Here is a 21259-nt window from a genome sequence, read left to right as displayed (position 1 = left end):
CCTTCGGCCCTTGCTAGACCACACCCTCCCTCCCAGTCCTTAGGGGGTGCCCAGGGCCCTCCTTCAGCGCCTCTGGCTTGTCTGCAGCCACGTTCCTCAAACCAGAGCCAGGCACTGCCGGGCCCCTTCCACAGGGGAAAAGAAGTTCTTGCTGAACCCCAGTTGGCCTTAGATGATTTTTTATCATATTGTTATTCAAATATATACAAATACAAAACTCGGTATAATCAACTCCTTATGCTCATAGCCCTCGAACAACCATAAAACCAAAACAAAATCACAAATTGAATAAAAACAAAGCTACAAAGCAATAAAATTCAAATTAACAGCATTAATTTCATGTGATGGATGACGTCGTTTTGCTGAAGCGAAATTGCTCTCAGTGTGGACGTGGCACTCTGGTGGTGCAGGTTCTTCCGCGTCCCCGTGCCCGAGCCACCTCATGCCCGTGCCACGGGGCACCTGCTGGGGATCTGCATTTCCCACCAGCTCCCCTCCCTGGGTCGCTGCGGAGCCCTCCTGTGCCCCGTGCCGCATCCCAAGCCCGCCTTGCTCTTTGCTTGTTACCTGGGGACCGTTCGAGCACCAAAGTCCACGGAGCCCTGACGTCACACAGCAGAACATGCGCAGCTGTTCTGTAGATAATCATCTCAATGAAAACCCAGAATAAGGCTTCCCATCCACCCCTCTAGCACTTCGTACGAGCTCAGCTTGAGAAACCTAGGCCGAGAGAACACAGGCTGAGTTCTTCACACGGCGTTCAGGGTCTTCCCCATCTGGCCCTGCCAGTCCCTCCTGCTCTGTCTCTTGCCACCCACCCCTGTACTCCCCCCCAGTATTTTGTTTTATCACCCCCAGAGACCTGGGCCCCCTCACCCCATCCCTGCCCCACTGCCTTGATATCTGTCTCCCCAGCACCTGCCACCACCTGTGGCTGTTAACTGACTGCTTCTACCCCCACCCTTCCTGCCCGGCCTGTCATCTCTATCTCGTTTGCTGCTGTCTCTCCAATTCAGCCGTGTCTGGAACATAATATATCCTCAGTGCGTCTTTGTACAACTCGCTGTTCAGGGGCTTCCTCAAGCCACGGTGCCTTTGCACGTGCTCTTGTCCCTCTCAGGAGAGCCCACCACATGCAGGCTCCTCGTCTCTCACAGGCACAGTTGGTTCTTGGTCTGTGGTCTCCTGCGACCCTGTGCACAGGCTGCCTGTGGCCTGGATCCCAGGTGTTAGGCTTTACCTGTACATGGATCCGTCTTCCCACCTAGACTGGGAGCTCCATCAGGGCAAGAACTGGATGTTTCCTTCCAGATCTCCAGTGCCACATCCCAGGGCAACAGCTCTTCTTGTTCACTGTGAGTGGCCTCTTGTTAGCGCCTTCTCCACCCCGAGGCTGAGCTGGGTCTCTTCTCTGCCCAGATAAGGTGTACCTCGGCCCCCCGCGCCTCTTCCAGGAGCTACAGGACCTGCAGAAGGACCTGGCCGTGGTGGAGCAGATAACACTCCTCATCAGCACGCTGCACGGTACCTACCAGGTGCGCGGCACCGGCCCAGCCCGACGGCCCGAGCTCCTCCCTGCGGGCAGCGTCTAGAAAGGCCGAGTCGGGAAGGGCCCCTCTCCTGGCTCAGGCCCGATGTGCCCCTTGCTCTGAGCCCCCACAAGCAGCAGTCGTGGCTGAAGCTCCACGTCCTACCTAAAGCCTGGTGTGTGGCCCCGGGTTCGGGTTGAGCAGGGCCTGGCTGCGGGAACTTCTTTGTTCTCTGTACGGTGGCCATTTGGTCCTGTGGCCCCTTTCTGCGCCTCTGCCCAGTCTGGAGAGGAAGCCGGCTGGGAGAGCGGGTCCCTGTCAGAGCAGGGCCACCAGGTGGGGCCTGAGCCCAGAGCACGGGGAGTTGGCCGCCTGCTCGTGGCCAACGTGCACACCCAGCGCGGCTCAGGACTTCTTCCCAGTGCTCCCTCCTGGGGTGCCGCGATTGCTGTGGGATCTGGTGGGGCTTCCGGGGGGCCAGCGGGCTGTGTGGTGACCTCATTGGCTTCTGAACCTAGAACCTGAACATGGCCGTGGCTCAGGACTGGTGCCTGGCGCTGCAGAGGCTGATGCGGGTGAAGGAGGAGGAGATCCACTCGGCCAACAAGTGCCGCCTCAGGCTCCTGCTTCCCGGGAAACCCGACAAGTGAGAGGAGGGGGTTGGGGGAGAGGGCTGCTGCCCCTGCTGGGCCAGTGGGGCGGGCAGGTTGCGGGGGGTCACCTGGAGCCAGCCTGTTCGTCAAGAATGGGCCGTGCCCAGGACAGCCCCTGACACGTGGTAGGTGCTCATGAAAAGACATCGAGTGAATGAACGAATGAATGAATGAACACCACGTTCATCCCCCGGCTGAGCCTGGTTCCCTGTTAGGGTACTCACTCCGCCGTTGGTTGGTCCCATTTGTGCCACGTCCTTTTCAGTCACATCAGACTGTGTGGTCCCACACGCCAGACCCTGGGTCTCCTCTCTGTGGACCCCGGCTCCCCCCAGCACTGCCCCACCTTCAAGATGCACATAGACCCCAACTGACGTTTGTGGAACTGATGACAGAGTTGGCCGCTCGGCCTGGCAGAGACAGGGAGAGGTATCTTTTTGATCCTCCCATAGCTCTGTAAGGTGGGTCTTCCTGTCCCCATTTTACAGGTGGGGAAGATGAGGCTCAGAGAATTGCATGGGAGGCTTAAGGCCACACAGGAAGAGGCCAAGCTGGGTCCTGATGGGGTCTGACTCTGAAGCCCAGGCCAGTGCAGTGAGGGTCTCAGAGCCCAGGTTTTGGTCCCCAAGGGAGGGGAGAAGGTGGGGACAGAGTATCACAGTGGCTGCAGGGAAGAGAAGGCTGGAGCGCTGCTGTGCAGGACCGGGCTGTGGGGCTGTGGGGCCTGGGAATCAACAGCTTTGAGCTCACGTTGGAATCTGCCACCTCCCTGCCAGTGGCCTGGCTCAGCTCCCTTCTCTCTGAGCCCCGTTTTCCCCACGCACCCTGGGGGGTGGAGACTCCGCCCTGCCCACCTCCTGGGGGCTGGAACAGCCTATGGTGGAGAACAGACCCAAAGGGGTCCCTGCTGCTCTAAGGTGAGAGGACAGTGCCGTGACGACAGCAACCTCCGGCTGCCCCGAGCTTGCGCTCAACCCCGTCGTTCATTTCTTCATTCGTTCACGTGTCCACTCAGCCAGCACTTACTGAGCAACTGCCTCATGCCAGGTGCTGGGAACAGACCCAAGTGAGACCCGTGCCTCCCTCCAGAGGCTCGTGGTCAGACGTGTAAGGTGTCTGACAAGGCCTGTGGACAGCTGACCGCTGGCTGACCAAGTGGAGTCACAGCCTGCAGAGGCCCTGCCAGGCACAAAGCCAGAGGCTCCTGGGGCTGGGCTGGGGAGTGTGGCCCGGCCACTCTGGCCAGGTACCCCTGCCGGGGCCGCAGAGGGTGGAGGGACTGCTCCCCCAGGAGCTGAGGCTTTGCCAGGCCACCAGCCTCTTTGGCCACCTTTGGGAATCCTCTGACCATGCCTCCCTCTATCCCCAGGGCGCATGGCTTGGAGGGAGCACTGGGTGACGGTCCCCGGGAGCCAGGCCCTGGTTCTGGGCACTCAGGCTCTCCACCTTCTCACCGCAGGTCCGGCCGCCCCATCAGCTTCATGGTGGTCTTCATCACCCCCAACCCCCTGAGCAAGATCTCCTGGGTCAACAGGCTGCATTTGGCCAAAATCGGACTCCGTGAGTATAGTCCCAGGGACAGCACCTTGTGGGGGCAGGGGTGTAGAGCGCTGAGGTTTGGGGTATGTGAGGACATGCGTGAGGTCGGGGGGGGGACGCGGAGGTTTCTGAGCTGGAAGGAGGGGGTGCAATGGTGGAACAGCTGGAGCTGGAGTTCTGAGTCCTGAGTCTCTGCTGTGTGACCTTGGACAAGTCACTTCCCCTCTCTGAGCCTCAGTTTCCTTACTGTGAAATGATGGGACTTGACAGAAAGTAAATTCTGCTCCTGCGAGGAGAGGTCCCTTGGTGTGGCCGCCAAGGGTGTTGTGGTGAGCGTGACGAAAATGTTCTAAATGGGACAGCGGTGGCTACCCAGCTCCGTGAATGTGCTGAAACCCAGGGAAGTGCACACTTTAAACGGGTGGATTTTGTGGCAACTGAATTATATCTCAATAAAACTCTCACCCCCCAATACGATGCAGGCTGGACTAAGCTGATTCTCAACCAGAGACCTGTGTTATATATTTCTTCCCACGCACCCATAATGCTAATAATACAAATGAACGGTATTACAGAGAGCTTCCTGTGCGGCAGGCTCTCTGCCGAGCATTTTACATACATCTTTTTCATTTCACACTCACAGTAACCCCGTGAGATCAGTCTGGTGTGAACCTCTTTAGACCACTGAGGATTCTGAGTCCCAGAGAGGCACAGGGACCTGGCCGAGGTCACACAGCAGGAAGGGGCAGGTCTGGGGCTCAGACCCTGGACAGGCTGTCTCCAGAGCCCAGTCTAGATCCCCGTCCATTCCCCTTTCTCAACTTGGCAAGATTCTGTCTGCCAAGCCACACTCATCAAGCTGCAATTACTTTATTTGTCCGTTTTTGGAATTGCTGGAAGGCCCAAGCCTTTGCCAATCAGAGCCATTATTCCCTGTGACGTCCCAGAATTCCTACTTGCTGATGCCAGCCAATAGCGGGGACTTGTTTTTGTTTTACTTTCTGGCTTTGTTTCTGGTGTGATCTTTTTATAGATGAGTATGTATTTCCAATAGGTTTTGAAACATTTCTGGAATGCAGTCGGGACCTTTGTCACTGGCTGTCATTGATTAAAGAACCAACCCATTTATCGAATCTCTGCAGTCATTTTAGGCATGGGAGAAAAAACAGTGACAGAACAGAAAGATCCCTGCCTTCGAGGACCTTAGGTTTCTGAGGGGTGGGCGGACATTAAATGGGGAGCAAATCAGCAGGGAGGGGTCGTGCTGTGCGTCTGTCACCGAGCGGGGCGTCGGGGCTGCCCACAGGGAGGGTTCCTGAGACCGTGACACCTGACACCTGATACCGTGGGCATAGGGCATGAGCGGTCCTGGCGTGGGCACAGCCAGCACGAAGGTCCTGAAGCGGGGATAAGAGGAAGACCGGGGTGGCTGCGCTGGAGGATGAAGGGGAGAGAAGTAGGCGGGTGGGTGGTTTGGAGGGGCGGGGGGGCGCAGGTTTTCTTTAAAAGCCAGGGCGAGGCACGTGGGATTTGTTCTGGGCGTGATGCGAAACCCTTCACTGTAGCGTTGAGAGCCGGCCCCTGTCACCACCCGGTTTCTGTTTGAGCGGGTCACTCAGGCTGCTGTGTGGAGAGGGCTCTGGAGGGCCAGGGGTGGACGCGGGCGGGAGAGGGGAGGAGGTGCGGCTCTGGAGAGGCCTGGGGCAGAGGCTTCTGCTCAGCCCGTGCATCTCGGGTCTGGTGCTGATGTTGCTCGAGCCTCCGCTGGATGTTGCTGGGTGGCCGGGAGGGCTTTGGAGGGTGGAGAAGGGATTGTGGGCAGAAGCCGCCCCATCCCTGGCATAAGACTGGGGATTCCGGCCCTTGGAGGGGCCTCAGGCGCGCGCTCCCCTCCTCGCCCTCGTACCTGCTCCATCTTGCGAAGTGCCCGAGACCCGTGTGCACACCTGCTTTAAAGGCAGATAAAGCTCCCACTTGAACCCCACGTGCTTTGCTGCGTGGGGCTTGGCCCTGGAGGGACAGGGCAGCCCCAGTCCTCAGCGCCCGTGAAGACGCTGCCTTATCTCCACGAAGCGTCACTGCAGCAGAAGTTTTAATGGAAGGAGAGTCATTTGAAATCTTATTTGAATGCCTGGGTTCCCCTGGGGCTTGAATAATTTGTTCCTTTTATTTGCCAGTTTTTTTTTTTTTTATCTGCAGTGCCTGGTTTGGGGGGGATAATATAAGCCTGTTTGAAATAGAATATGTTAAAAACATTTATTCACAAAGGATGTTTTTCCTTTAATTTTTTTTTCTTTCTGTATCTTCCTCCCTCCCCGACTACAGTGTGCCAGGATCATAATCCACGGAGATTGAGGAAGCAGACATAGGCTGGGGAGCTGGGATCTGAGGGGTGCGTTCGTTCTGCCCGTCGGAGGGGCAGGGAGCCCTGGGGAATCTGGGACCCAGTTCAAACCCCAGCGTGGCCGCCACCGTGCCGTGGGGTCCTGGGGGAGCAGGACTGTCCTGAGACCTGGTTTTCCATCTGTCGCTTGGACTCGATCACGAAGGGCCCTTTCTCCGTTGCATTCAGGATCTTAGGCGCACGGGAGGGTTTGAGAGGCGGTAAAGGGTGGTTTTGGCACCATGCGAAATGGAGCCAGACGGCCGGGTTCAGTTCCCAGCTCTGCCATCTACCAGCTTTGTGCTCTCAGCAAAATACTTAACCTCCAGATGCCTCGGACTTCTCACCAGAAAATAGGGAAAAGGCCTCCTGCACAGGCTCTCGGGAGGATGTGGGGAGACAGTGCCCGGAAGGCACCTGGCAGCCAGCGTGGGCACGTGGCGGCAGTGAGAGGCTCCTGGGACAAGGCGAGTCTGCATCTCTCGGGGGGGGGAATGGCCCATCTAAGGTCACACACAACTCAGTGCAGAGCAGGACCGGGGTCTCCCACCTCTCTCTGCCAGTTAGTCTCCTGCTCCTAGAGGCTGCACAAAAGGGTTGAAGATGGAAGGCTCCAGAGAAGTTAGAGGTGAGGTTGGGGGCTCCCTGATCACTAGCTCGCAAAGTGCTGCCTCCCCGGCCCTTACCCTCCACGTGCTCTTGGAGCCTCTTGCTCCCATGGCCCTCCTTGTTTCCACCCCCCGAGAGGACGTGGGCCTGGCAGGCCATAGGCTGGTCTCACACTCACGGGGACATGTCCATGTGGCTCGAGGCCGTGAGCCTGAGTGCAGGGCCTGCTGGGCCCTCCTCTGCCCCTCTGATTGGGTTTACTTTTCCAGCCACAGTCGTCATAGTAACCCTGCTATTCCTGCAGTGGCTGGGCCCTGCTCACGGCTTGGGCAGCATGCTGAGCGCACGTCCTAAACCTCATCCCCCTCACCCCCCCACACCCGTCCCAGAGGCCCGAGCCCCACAGCGGAAGTGGTGGGTCTGCTCGCCGGGAGTGGTGGGGCCAAGGGCGTTGGCCTTGGAGCCCGACTCTGGTTTTACCCCTTGCCGGCCTCCCTGGCCACCAGTGGTCCTCTCTGCAGGGGACAGGTGTTGGATAAGATGCCTGCTGAGGTCCTGCCCAGGCTGATGTGGTGCTGGGGAGGTGTGAGCAGTGCCTCGAAGGTGGCCTTGGGTCTGGGAAGTTCAAGAAGAGCAGCCTGGGCTTTTTGCCAGGCGACAGTAAAGGTGTGACGCTGGGAGGGAGCACAGTCGAGGTTTGGGAGGCAGGTCTGGCTGGAGAAGCAGGGTGGGGCCCGCGGCGGGCTTGGCGTCCTCGATGATCGCAGTGGGCGTGCTGTTGACAGCGATCATAGCTGGCACTATTTCTCGAGTGCCTGGTACGTGCTCGTGTTGTATACATTCTTCCCAGTGCTCTCAACAGCTCCAAATGGTTGGGATTATGTCCCCCATTTTCTAGATGAGGCAATAGGCTCAGAGAGGTTAAGTACCTGGCTCAGCGTCACACAGCAAGCTGGAGACTGAGTTGGGATCTGCCCAGGGCCCTTCCAGCAAGTCAGAGGGGATTATTCTGAGGGCTGTGGGGGGGCTTCAGCCCTGGAGCTGCTCCCTCTGTCCCGTGGGGAGCCCTCGTGTTCCGTGGGGGCCGGCAAACACAGCCGGACGCTCAATAAGCCCCCACTTAACGTCAATTGGAAATCACGGCGTTGCCATCGGTGCCAGTTCTTAATGTCACTTATCCCAAGCGGGCTTTCAGTTTCAGTGGCAGCAGCCTTCTCATTTGGTCTCAGCCGCTCTGGCTTTGTGACGGGAACAATGGCAGTGGCAGATGGGGAACAACAACTCCGTTTTCTTTTAATGTTCCCAGTCGCAGGCAGGGAAGGCACCATCTGGGAAGAGAAGGTCAGATCGTTAAAAAATATATACAGTAATAAATCGCCAGGACGCGGGCTGTGGGTGTGCGGGAGGGAGAGAGGAGATGAGCTTGGGGCGTCGTGGTGACGGGGCCTGGGGGGCGGCCCCTTGCCCGGTTCCGGGGGGCGGCGGTGGGGGACTTGGGGTTGGGGGGTTTTCTTGGGTTTTTTTTTGTTCGGGTTGGGTTTTGGTTGCCGTTGGTTTCTTGAGAGCAGGGGCAGACTTTGAAACGGTGTCCGTCTTTATTTGCCGCCCAGTGGCTCGTCCGAGAGGCAGCCCAGCAGGCCATGACATGAGCACCCTGCCCACGAGAGCCATGTCGCCCGGACGGCAGCCTCTCCCACTGCCTGGCAGGCACTGCACAGCGCCCCCCAGTTAGTTCCTGGGTGCCCGGGCCCTTCCCGTGCCTTCCCCGGCCCCTGCTTGCCCGGTGTGGGCTGGGCATGGAATCACTCGCCGCCCAGGGTGGCTGCGAGGACGAAACAAGACGACACGTAAACTGTGAAGCGCGGTGTCCGTGGAGTTGTCTGTCCCATCCCGTGCTGCCCGGTCCTTTCCCTGCTGGTCTCCGCCGCGCCGGCTTTCCCTCCCTGGTGCCATGGACCAGGTTTTCTTGTGACGCTGTTTATGGGGCCCCATGGGGTGGAGGGCCCGACACAGAGAACGCCTCTTGGCCCATTTAGGGAACGAGTCCCAGGCCCAGCGACTCAGGCTGAGGGCGTGAGCCCGCCGAGCGCGGGCACCTTCACATCATAATGCCCGAGAACGTCCTTAACGTCTCAAAGAGCGTCCGTCCACACTGCCGCCTCATCCCGGCTCCTCCTGCCGTGATAGCACTCAGATGCCACCTTCACTGGCAGCGATGGCATTTGTCGAGCGTGCCGGGCGAAGGGCTGTTCTCGGGGTCGTCGTTGCTCACGTGCGTCCAGCCCTCCTGTTTGACCCGCGGTGTTTCTGACGAAAGCAGGTCAGGTTCATGTTTGCGTAGTGGGTACGTCAGACAGACCTGGAAAATGAGGCTCTGGCAAGAGACTTTGTTCATGCCCCCGAAATGTACCGATGGTCTGTGCTGTGTGAGCAGGTCAGGCGTGGTGTAGAAGGAAATAAGGGAGAAGGTTTTGGCCTTCGTAGAACATGGCATAGCAGGGGAGTCCCTGCTTCCACGTGTACACATGCACGTGCACATACTGATATAGTAGTGGAGTCCCTGCTTCCGTGTGTACACACACACACGTGTGCAATACTGACATGGGGGAGTCCTTGCTTCCATGTGTACACACATACATACATACATGTGCTCACACTGATATAGCAGTGGAGTTCTGCTTCCATGTGTACACACATATACACACATGTACATAGTGGCATAGGGGAGGCCCTGCTTCCATGTGTACACACACACACACACGTGTGTGCACTCACTGGCATAACAGGAGTCCCTGCTTCCACATGTACACACACATGTGCACACACTGGCATAGCAGGGGAGTCTGTGCTTCCATGTGTACACACACACACACACATGTGTACATATGTAGCAGGGGAGTCCTGCTTCCATATGTACATACACACTCTTGTGCACACACCTGACATAGTAATGTAGTCCCTGCTTCCATGTATACACACACATACACACACATGTGCACACAGTGATAGCAGGGGCGTCCCTGCTTCCATGTGCACACACACACACGTACATAGTGGCATAGGGGAGGCCCTGCTTCCATGTGTACGCACACGTGTACATAGTGGCATAGGGAGGCCCTGCTTCCATGTGTACACATACACACACATGTACATAGTGCCTCCATGTGTACACACACATACACACATGTACATAGTGGCATAGGGGAGGCCACGTGTGCAATACTGACATGGGGGAGTCCTTGCTTCCATGTGTACACACATAAACACATGTACATAGTGGCATAGGGGAGGCCCTGCTTCCATGTGTATACGCACACACACACACACGTACATAGTGCCTCCATGTGTACACACGCATACGCGCACACAAATGGAGAAAGAGCCAAGCCAGTGGCAGAGCTGGGAACAGTGGTGAGGGCTGCGACACCTCCCCGCGGGGCTGAGACGGAAGCGGTGGGGGAGGGGGGTGGGGAAATGGCCGGCTAGTTCAAGCCTCTCGAGGAAGGAGAGGAGCCAGCCTGGAGAGCACTGAGGGGCCGCGTTCGGGGCAGAGGGAGCATCTGGGTGCGCCCTGCTCAGGTTCCTGAGAACAGTCTAGTGAGGTGGAGGCCGAGGGGTGAGGCTGGGAGGGAGGGAGGACTTTATGGTTCTTCTAGAAGAGTTTAGATCTTACTCTGAGTGGACTGGGGACTTGATCGGCATTTGCAGGCAGGGGACCGGTGAGGTCCGGCGTGAGTTTAGCAGGGTGGCCCTGGCTGCAGAGTGAGGACTGGAGGGGCAGGACCAGTTGGGGGCCCTGTGTGGCTGGCCCTTCCTCAGTCAGGGACGGGGCGGGCCTGGGGTCCCTGCTGCTTCTTTGCCACAGAGGGGCCTTGCGGGGAAGGCTGCCGTCACAGCGGTTCAGCTTGGTGTCATTGCGTTGAGTGTCCCTCTCACTCAGGGTGCCTGTCCAGTGGCTCTGGCTACCTGGGGCAGAGCTACGCCTCGTCGTCCAGCTTCGCTGTGCCCACAGGCCGCTGTGACAGTGGCCTTGGTGGGCGCCGAAGGCTGCCTGGTTTGGTGCAAAGAACTCAGTCTTGGGCGTCAGACAGACCTAGGCCCCGATCTAGGCTCTGCCACCTGGGCGTGACCCCTGTGACCTAGTCCTGCTACTGTGTCCCCGAGTGTCAGTCTCATCCTTTGAGAAGGAAAAATGATGGTTCCGACTATGCTCAGTTATTGTGGAGACAAAGCCAAGGAAGAGATCGGTGGCACTTGGCACGGTGCCTGATGTGGAGGCACACAGTAGGTGTCTTTGTCCTGGCCGTTGGCCTTCCTGGAAGGAAGGAGTCCCCATGTGGTGTGCAAACAAGGAAGAGCTCAGCAGGCAGGATTCTTTGGGACGAGCGGGCTTTGCCCACTCCCTCCCGCCTCCTGTGCTCCCTTCCAGCCTGTGCAAGCCCAGCCCTTACCACGTGCCCTGCAGCCTGCTGGGGCTTGGGGGCGGTGGTGACCGAGTCAGCCCAGATCCCTGCTGACTGTACCTTCCCGCCTCGAGTCACGTGGAGACAGACCATGAACAAGGACATAGGCAAAAGGGCTTTAGATTGTCACGAGAGCTATGAGGAAAGCAAGATGGGGTCTTTAGTGTGATTCCTGAGAGAAGGGGACTGTGGTGGCCAGGGTGATCAGGGAGGACTTCTCGGAGGAGGTGGTGTGTGAGTGGAGCCCTGGCCCGAGTGAAGGAGCCTCCACGGAGAATGTGGTTTAGCAGATGCTGTTCAGAACAGTGGTCTCGGGTCGCTCCTGGGTCTGGATCCGGTGTGGCATTTGAACTTGTAGCAGGTCCCCGGGCAGGGCGGGGTGGGTCTGGGGCACAGCTAGGCTGGGGGACCTGGAGGCAGGTGACTTCCTAAGTTTCAGGGTAGCCTCCAAAGGAGCAGGAGAGCGGTTCTCCCTCACCCATCCCCGCCCAGGCGGGTGTGGAAGCCCCCGTCACCATCCCGTCACTTGGCTGTGGTCTGCCTGCTGCTTAGGAGCCCAAATTCAGGGAACAGGGATTTGGACTCGTTCAGCGTCTTAACGGTTTTTGAAACCCTTTTGCATCTATTATTTCGTCTGATCCCCACAACCGCTACAGACAAAGGCATTTTTATCATCCCTATTTTATAGGCAGAGAAACTGAGGCTCAGAGAGTCGGGTGAGCTGCACAGTTGCTCAGTGGTAGGGTGGTCAAGCCGTGACTCAAGCTCCCAGCCTGGCCCCATGCCGTGGACGAGAGCCTGGGCTTCACGGCACGTGGGCGGGAGTGGAGGTGGGGGAGCGGCTGGGGGGGCCGGGCCTCTGGGGCCCGCCGTGGCTCCCTGCCCGCCTGGTCCTTGGCCGCTGACCTGCGTTACCCTCCTCCGTCCTCTTGCCGTAGGGGAGGAGAACCAGCCGGGCTGGCTGTGTCCGGACGAGGACAAGAAGAGCAAAGCCCCGTTCTGGTGCCCGATCCTGGCCTGCTGCGTCCCCGCCTTCTCCTCTCGGGCCCTCAGCCTGCAGGTGAGTGGAGCGGACGTTGCTGAGCCAGCCTCCGAGGTGGCTGTGGCTCCCCCTTGCCTGGGAGAACCGGTTTCCAGGTAGCGCCCCCAACAGGAAAGGCTCCGGTTCCTGGTCCAGCTTGCATATTCTCACGGACAAGCTGAACGAGCCTTTTCGTTGCTCCAGGAGTCAGCTTTCCCGCCAAGAAATGGGGGTACGTGACCACTGCGGGTCAAGTGAATGGAAAATTACATTATTTTGAGATAATAAATAGCGATGATCTCACCAGTGGATGGCATGATTCCAGAACATGCTGAAGCGGCGATGCCGGAATTTGTGGGTTGGGCCCGTTACGGTGCCGCGGGGTGGGAGCCGGCTCTGGTGCAGGGGCTGCCCCCGTCTCGGCACTCTTCACAGCCACCAGGCATCCCGTGCTTCCCAGGGCCTTGCTGTCATTCTCTTATTTTAGTGTTTATGAAAACCCATGAGTAGCTGTTTCTGTGTCTATTTCACAGATAAGGAATCTAAGGCTCGGACAGGGGACATGATTTTCCAAAAAGGACACAGCTAGTGAGGAATGGATCCGGCAGTTTGGACCTTGCCCCGCCTGGGTACAGCACCCGTGGTCTTAACCACAGGATGCTCAGCCAGCACTGGTCACCTGCCCCTCGTGTCCTGGCCAAGCTCGTCCCTCCATATGGAGCAACTGCTGTCCCTTCTCTCCCAGGGAGATGAGGCCGCCTCAGCTCGGGGATGGGAGAGCAAGCTTGGGACCCAGGCCCAGGTCAATAAGCCCCAGGAGATGTGCGGATTGGGCTATAGATTGGGGATCTAACAGCTGAAAGTATGGAGCCTTGGGATGTGAGTTCGTTTGCTCATTCATTGATTCATTTGTCCATTAGGCATATAATTTTTGAGTACCTACCGTGTGCTAGACACTGGGAATACAGTGGTGCCTGAGACATACAGTCCTCATGTAGCTTTCAATTTAGTGGGGAGAGACAGGACAAACTCAGCAAACAAAAGGCAACAGATTAGAGTGGTATGTGTCATAAAGCAATCAATGATATGATACAATAGATGCATAGATGGGGCCGTATGGTTAGTGGGTTCAGGGAGGGCCTCTTGGAGGAGGAGGCATTTAAACTGAGACCCGAATGGCAAGAAGGAGGATCCATCCCCATGAGGGCCCAGGGGAACAATATTCCAAGTGGACAAACCAACAGGGTGGATGCGACAGCAACAGTCGGGGGAGCCAGCGTGGCTGTGTCTCGGCGAGGCAGGAGGAGAGAGAGGGCGGGCGGGCCCTGCACTTGGTCGGAGCGTGAGTTGGACCACGCTGGCCTCGCAGGATGGGTCGGGCTTGGATTTTATTCTCGGAGCGTGTTTCCAAGCTGGAGACGGGCACGATCTGATTTATATTTTAGACCCATTGGACCCTTCTGGCTGTCGTGTGAGAGTGAACTGCAGACAAAGTGGGGGCTACCGTGGGCCTTGCGGCCTTGGGGTGGAGACCAGAGTCCGTGGAGCAGGGACCATCAGGGTCCACCGCGCCTGCAACTCACCTGGCCTGAGTGCGTCCCATGGCGAAGGCCGACCCTGGGGGACTTCTGTGGTGGCGATGGGATTCTCCGGTCTCCCCGAGGGCCCCGATTTCCTGGGAGTGCAGGACAGGCCAGACCCGGGTGGTGGAGTCACAGACAGGCTGCTGCCTCCAGGGCCTCCCTGGAAGAAACCTGACCCAGGTGGGGAGCATCTGCCACCTCAGACCTGGAGGACAAGGGCCCATGAATCTCCTTGCTTGGAGCTCTCGGGGCCCAGGAGCACATAGGCCAGAAGCATCCTCAGTCCCCGCCAGGCCCGCTGCCCATGTCTCCTGAGGAGTCCCCGTGCTCACTGAGGGAACCGTGAGTGAATCTCCATGGCTAAGGCGCTTGCGGGGCTCCTGGACCACGTACTGGGCCCTGAGACGCCCTTCCCGCTCTGCCCACGCCCCCTCCCACCCCGGCCCAGACAGATGTGCCCCGTTAGCCCTGCGCTGTCAGCCAGATGAATTAGGGCCTTGGAGTGCCAGCGCCTCGCCCAGTGACTGCAGAAGCAGATGTGAGTGCGTGGACCGCTGCCTGGGCCCCTTCCCAGCCCACCGCGTTTCCCAGGCCCTCCTGGGGCAGATGCTCCGGCTCCGGCTGGCCTGTTTGTTGGGCAGGGCTTGGACCGGGCTGAGGGAGTTGCCAGCCTCAACCCCTTTCCCAGTAGAGACGAGATCAGTGCTCGAGTCCCAGCTGCACGAGGGTGTGGTGGGTTCTGTCCCTCAAGGGAACGGGGTGTCGGGCAGGAGGTGGGAGCAGGTGTCTGCTCAGTGGACGGGCGGCCGTGCCCACACGGGGCTCACCGGGGCCTCTGCTCACGCCCTGGGCGGAGCCCCAGCCCTGCGTGTCCCAGCGGAGTGACGTCAGGAATGCTGCTGCAGCTCGCAGCGTCCAGCTGTGTGTGCTGAGTGTAAGCTGAGGTGGCCCCAGCACCTCCCTGGGGGGTCACAGTCAGGATTAAGTGATGCAGTTCAGGTCAAGGGCTCAGCTGGTCCTGTGGTTTGTGCTCAGGGTTCAAGACATGGAAGCGAACACCCAAGGACATTTTGGCCCTCAGGAAGGAGGGGTCACGTGGGCCCGTTTTGTGGAGTTTCCCAAGGCCCGGCTGCTGGGGTGTTAGAGGAGTCCTCTCGGACCCCCAGCTCCATCCAGGGGAGGCAGGGAGGGCTCAGCACAGGCCCATTGCCCCGTTGGGCCAGGATCAGTTTCAGAGCCTGCCTGGGGTCAGGGCCTTAGGGACGGGGCTGTGGAGACAGGGGTGGGGTACTGCCTGCTCTGAGGGGTTTACAACTCGAGCATCTTGGGGGACTGAGGGACTGTAGCCCAGACCTGCCCAGGGTCTGTGGCCTCCGTCCTGACCTTCACTGGCTTCTTAGCCAGAACTTCCCATTTTCCCACTGTGACAGCCCCCGCCCCATCGAGTTGCTCTGGTGATTGTGTGAGTTCATGTGTGTGAAGTGCTAGAACATCCCATAGGCAGCTCTCAGTAAGCCTTAGCTGCTCTGCACCTTCCCCGTGCAGTCCCCACGGCCCTCCTGACTTGATGCCGGCGTCTCTGCTTCATAGGGCAGGACCTGATTTGCTTGGGACCACCCAGCTGGTAACTGCCGAGCTGGGGTTGGCGTACGGGTTGGCTGTGTCCAAAGCCTGCTTCCTTTCACTGCACTCCCCTCCTCTCCCCTGCACGGGGTGCCTGGATTTTCCAGAAGTCGGCTTCCTGGCATGAGCAAGACTTTTAGGGCCAGGGCCTTGCCGGTTAAGGAGCAATTTGAGTTTTCACCGTCATCTTAGACCTAGCTCTGTTGATCCAGCTGACTTTGGGGCCATGGAGTTGCCATGGAGATATCTGAGCCAGGGTGAGCACTCCTAGCTCCATGAGGCCGCCAAGGAGCAGAAAAGGCAGGGAGCCCAGGGAGCCAGGCTTAGAGAAGCCACCTGCTCTGGGCGTGGGGACCCACGTTCCCAGTGGGCAGAGGTGGGGCCCGGAGTGCCAAGGCCTCGGCCTGCAGCCTGAGACTTGTGGCAGAATCTAGAGTGGAAGGAGCACCGGGACAGGCATTGAAGGTTTGAGTTCTAGCCCTGACCCTGCCACTAACTCTCTGTGTGACCTCGAGCCAGTCACATCCCTGCCTCTGAGCTTCAAGTTGGTCCACCGCCAAATGAGGCTGGATGCGGTGACCTCTTGGGGCACCCTCACACCTGGCTGTTGGAAATTTTGTAGGAATATTCCAGTTGGTGCACGGCCAGCAACACCAGCAGAGGGCAGCACCTGCTTGGGAAAGGGCCGGTGGCCACTGTGTTCCTCACTTGGCAGGAGCTGTCCCCACTGTCCCCTTCCCCTTCAGTGTGGCCCATGAGAGGGCCAGGCCAGTTCCTGATGTTGCTGTCCTGGCCAGAGAGATGGATCGGCCAGGCCTGGCTCAGGAAACGGGCCTCTGAGGAGCCACCAGCGTGGGGCCGGGGCGGTGGCTTCAGCAGGAGAGGCGGCTGGTGGCCGCAGGCAGAGCCCCTGGCCTCTGTGCACGACCTGCACCAGCCACCCAGTCCTGGGCCTCCCTGCGACTCACCTCTCTGCAGCCTGGGAGTCACCTATCCACTGTGGACCTCATTTCCCCATCTGTAAAATAAGGAGGGTGGGCATTGGTGAATTTCAACAAACCGTACCAGTTTCAGACACCCTGGGCTGACACTGAGCATCACTCAGGCCCCTTCTAGATGGAAGGTTCCAGGAGCGTGATGGTCAAACACGAGTGTGTAGGAACTGCCTGGAGACCCAGTGAAGCATGACGCTTTCGTAGCCCCCACCCTCAGGGGTTCTCATTCAGGGGCTGGATAGGGCCCAGGAATCCGCCCAAAACGGGCATCTCAGCACCTGGATGATGAAACCCACGTGCGCCTTCTGTCTCTGCAGCTCGGGGCCCTGGTCCACAGTCCTGTCAGCTGTCCCCTGCTGGGCTTCTCGGCAGTCAGCACCTCCCTTCCACAGGGCTACCTCTGGGTGAGTCACCCCCCACGCCCAGCCAGGGATTCCGGCCGCAGGGCAGCAGCAGGAGGAGCGGCACCTGGGAGGGGCACTGGAGACAGCCGCCTGCCTGCTGGGCCCCATTTTGTGCAGCTTCGTGCAGCGGGGTCCTCCCAGGAACCTCTGGCGCCAGGTGCTGTGCTTGGAGCTGGGAGGTGCAGCCTCACCTGGGGCAGCAGAAAACCAGAGAGCAAATAAGAGAGCACAGCTCTTGCAGGTGGCCGCGGCGCTGTGAAGGAAATGAGCGGGACCCCTGCACGGGGCCTTGGGCGCAGGGTCTCCCCCTGGAGTCGGGAAGCAGGCTGGCTGGTACCCTACTCATGCAGAGATTCCAGCCACCTTTGTACCCTCGGGCTTCCTGGCATAGCCTGCCATGACTCACGGGGTGCCCCCGGGCTCCTTGTGATGCAGATTGTGCCCTTTCAGCGGCACTCCCCTTTTGAGAGTAATTTGCTCCTCGTTTCCCCGCTATCTAGCACATCCATCCACCCACCCACCGCCCACCCATCCATTTATCCATCCATCACTTACTCACCTGTCCCTCTTTCCGACCATCCAACCGTCTACCCACCCACCCTTCCATGCATCCAACCGTCCATCCAGCCAGGCTAATGCATGCTGAGTGCCTGGCGTGTGCTAGACACAGGGTCAAACAATGATCCAGGCGGAGAAGGTATTTTGAAGGTGTAGAGTAAACGTTGACTATCTACTGGTTGAAACGCACCCTGCAGAGGGGAAATAGAAAACTGACTGCGTATCTAGTCCACAGAGCTCCTTGCCAGATTTCCTTTGGGCCCTGATGCTAATTTGTTGTCGTGGCACCTGGGGACCAGTGACCTTCGTGACCGCGGGATGTGTATAGGGAGGAGAGGGGACCTCCTCTTGAGGGACAGGGTCCCTGGGAAGGCAGGGGCTGAGTGCCACTTCTGTTACCCGAGTTCCTGCCTGACGGCCTCTTTGGGTCTCTGCTCCCAGGTCGGGGGCGGGCAGGAGGGCGCCGGGGGCCAGGTGGAGATTTTCTCCCTGAACCGGCCCTCGCCCCGCACCGTCAAGTCCTTCCCGCTGGCAGCCCCTGTGCTCTGCATGGAGTACATCCCGGAGCCGGAGGAGGATGCAGAGAGTGGGGATGCGAGCCGGGCAGCTGCTGACCCCTCGGCCGCGGCGCATCCGACCATCTGCCTGGGGCTCCAGGATGGCAGGTGAGGGGCCCGGGATGCGGGGGAGAGTGGTGTGTGCAGGGCCAGGTGGGCGGGGCGGGGCTGTCCCTGTGGCTTTCCCAACATGCCTGTCGCCCACCAACATTCTCTGCCCTTGGTTGGGCGTCCCCAGGAAGGTGGGGGCCAGAGCCACCCCATGGGGCAGCCAGAGCATCAGCTTGCACTGCAGTCCCCTCTGAGGCCGTGTGGGTCACCCGGAGCCAGGCTTGAATCTCAGCTTCTCTACTACCTTGCTGTGGCTCCTCAGGCACACCATTCAACCTCTCTGAGCCTCAGTTTCTTGTCTATGAAGTGGGATCCGAGTCCCCCCACGCAGGGCCGTTGTGAGCGTCCTCTGATACGTGGGCCACGTGAAGCCTTCTGTCCATTCGGCTCATTGAGTGGCCACCCGTCTGCGGCCTCAGTTCCCCTTGCTGGGCGGGGCGAGGGTTCCAGGGCGTTCCCGGGTATGAGGTCACTGTGGCAGACGGGGCTGCCCTCTGTGGGACGTGCCCGGAGCTGGCGAGTCAGCGGCACGCGGCCCGGCAGTGAGAAGGCTCACGGTCTGTGCCTGCCGGGTTCAGCAGAGGAGGCTGGTGTGAAGGGTGAGGAAATACTCGTGCCCGTGCGTTGGGAGGTGAAGGTGAAGATTAACGACAACCCTGAGCTGGGCCGCAGCCCCCGGAGAGCCCGTGGACCTGGCACTGCCGTGTCCTGTCTTCCCTGAGCTCCCCGAGAGGAGGAAACGAGGAGAATGCGTGTTCCCTGAGCACCTACTGTGTGCTGCTCCCCGGCTCAGGGCGTGAGCCTCCCTGCAGCCCCACTGCGAAGTGCCAGCCGCTTCCTCCCGTTTCTGCGCAGGAAGCTGAGCGAGGAGCGCGGCTGACGTTACGTAGAACCCACTTGCAGCTGCCCCACGCTCTGTGAAGTCTGGGCCTGGACTTAGGAGGGGCCTTCCAGAACATTCTCATTACCCCCACAAGAAACCCATACCCATTTAGTAATCACCCCCATTCCCCTCCTGTCCGTCCCCCAGAAACCACTAATCTGCTTTCTGTCTCTCTGGATTTGTCTCTTCGGGACATTTCACATAAATGGACTCAGGCTATGTGCGTTTCACACACCGTGGCCTTTCGTGCCCGGCTTCTCTTCACATGGCCTCACTTGCAAGGCGCACCCATGTGGCATGTGTCACGCCCCATTCCTTTATGGCGGGGAGGTGGGCGTCATCGTCCCATCCATGCAGAGCACTCAGGCTCAGCACGCCAGGGCTGGTCAGCCGCGAGGTGACGGGTCTGGATTCGGGTCTGTGTGACTCTGAGAACAGCTCTTGGCATCCTTCCTGTCCTGCTTCAGGAGCCTCCCCGAGTCCTTCTCGTGACAGAGGCCAGGGAGGGCACCACCCCCGAAAAGCGTCCATGGGAAAGTGAGCTCCCACGTGGCGGAGCCATGGCTCGGCCACACCGCAGCAAGGCCTGGCCGAGGGGGAGAAGGCCCTGGGCCCCTCTCCCCAGGAGGGTGTGGGGGCAGCGAGCTGACGGGGGTGCTCGGTGAGTCCCGGTCAGCTCTTGGACCTCTCCCGCAGCATCCTGCTCTACGGCAGCGTGGACACCGGCACCCAGTGCCTGGCGACCTGCAGGAGTCCAGGCCTGCAGCCCGTGCTCTGCCTGCGGCACAGCCCCTTCCACCTGCTTGCCGGCCTGCAGGACGGGACCCTCGCTGCCTACCCTCGGGCCAGTGGTAAGGACTGGGGCTGGGCGGCTGGGCGGCTGGGAGGCAGTATTGGGTGCCGGCTGGGTGCCGGGCCTTCTGCCAGGGGAGTTGCAGAAGGCAGCTGAGGGGACAGTGCAGAAATGGATTGGGGGGGTCTCGGTGCTGGAGGGATTTGGAGATCCCCGAGCCCCACTGGGGTTCCCTGCATGGGCCCCCTGTATGCAAATCCCCTCTGGAATAGAGCAGCGAAGCCCGTTGGCAGGGGGACTCCACGGATCAGAGAGGGACTTGGGGGTCGGAGAGACATGGCTTCCTGTTCATGCTCTGCCCTGGTAGCAGCTGTGTCCCTTGGTGAGTGGCTTCCCTTCTTGTGCCTTGGGCTCTTCATCTGCAAACTGGGAGTGATGGGAGTGCCCCACCCCCACAGGCTCTGGAGGGTTCAGTAGCTCGGTGAAGGCTCAGCTCAGTGGAGTCAAGTGTTTCAGTCTGGTTATTTTACTGGGCCGTCACTGGCACAAATTGCCATGTCGGGAGGGCAGGGCTAGCAGTGTTCGGGCTGCTGTGCCCCAGGAGTGGGCAAAGTGCTTAATGCACACGCATCATCCGAATTCTCACCCAGTCCCTGAGAATCGCCTCTGCTGTGGGGACGGTGATGCTGAGACCGAGGGACGGGATGCAGCTTGTCTGCAGCCACACGGGTGCTGTGTTCCCGTCCCCGGTGGCTTGTTCAGCCCCCAGTTTGATGAGGGGGGCCCGGTGGAGCCCCCCAGAGAGGGCAGGTGAGCCTGAAGGGCCAGGGCTGTCGCTCTCTCCTCCCTTCCTCCGCGCGGCTGACTGCTGCGTCATCACTGCCCGTTGCAGGGTTATAAACGGATATTTGTACTGAGCTATTTTTTTTTTGCCACTTGGCACTGTGTTGGTATTTTTAATTAGCTTTTGATAAGGCATTTATAGTTTTTAATTAAAGGGGGAAGAGGGAGGGAAAAAAGTCCCTCTCACTGTCAGACGGAGCGTGTGTGCAAATGTAACTGTGGGCTCAGATCTGAGGAGGTTCGGACCCGCTCGAAGGGACCCCCCGCCCCCTGGCTCCCGCCCGTGCCGTGAGGCCGGCCTCGCACCGCCGCCTGGCCCAGCTCGGGTTGCCTTTGGCCCTTTCCCTCTGGGTTCCCGACTCATCCGTGTGGAAGCCGGGGTTGGGAGGAGGTGAGGCTGCGGTGACAAAGTACCACGAACAGCGGAGATTTAGCCTCTCGCGTTCTGGAGCCCGGGAGTCTGGGGTCCGGTGTCCGTGAGCCTGCTCCCTCAGAAGGAGCCAGGGAGGGTCTGGTCCAGGCCTCTCTCCCAGCTTCTGGTGGTTCCTTGGCTTGTGGGGCACAAGTCATTCTCCTTACGTGTGTCCGTGTCCAAACTTCCCTTTTGCGTAAGGACACCAATCGTCTTGGATCGGGGGCCCACCCTGCTCCAGTATGACCTCGTCTTAATTCATTACATCTGCAAGACCCTAGTTCCAAATAAGATCACATT

The 21259-nt window shown here is 59.4% G+C and overlaps 1 protein-coding gene across 6 annotated transcripts in view; it reads left to right on the top strand.

Annotated features, from left to right (window-relative positions):
• Window positions 1-21259, top strand: part of ARHGEF10L (Rho guanine nucleotide exchange factor (GEF) 10-like) — a 104675-nt gene that overhangs the window by 51162 nt on the left and 32254 nt on the right. For all 6 annotated transcript variants that reach the window (XR_001138236.1, XM_012662621.1, XM_012662620.1 and 3 more), the window contains 7 exons: window positions 1420-1535; window positions 2048-2175; window positions 3642-3742; window positions 12115-12236; window positions 16716-16802; window positions 17802-18025; window positions 19608-19762. Coding sequence is in view for 5 of the 6 variants with exons in the window: in XM_012662621.1 (XP_012518075.1) it covers window positions 1420-1535; window positions 2048-2175; window positions 3642-3742; window positions 12115-12236; window positions 16716-16802; window positions 17802-18025; window positions 19608-19762 (933 nt within the window). In the remaining variant the exon portion in view is untranslated. The remainder of the gene's footprint in view (window positions 1-1419; window positions 1536-2047; window positions 2176-3641; window positions 3743-12114; window positions 12237-16715; window positions 16803-17801; window positions 18026-19607; window positions 19763-21259) is intronic.

This window comes from Propithecus coquereli, unplaced genomic scaffold (assembly GCF_000956105.1).
Source record: "Propithecus coquereli isolate 6110/MARCELLA unplaced genomic scaffold, Pcoq_1.0 Scaffold77, whole genome shotgun sequence".
NCBI lineage: Eukaryota > Metazoa > Chordata > Mammalia > Primates > Indriidae > Propithecus > Propithecus coquereli.
Note: the sequence above shows the minus strand (reverse complement) of the source record. Positions and strands in the feature narration are given on the sequence as shown.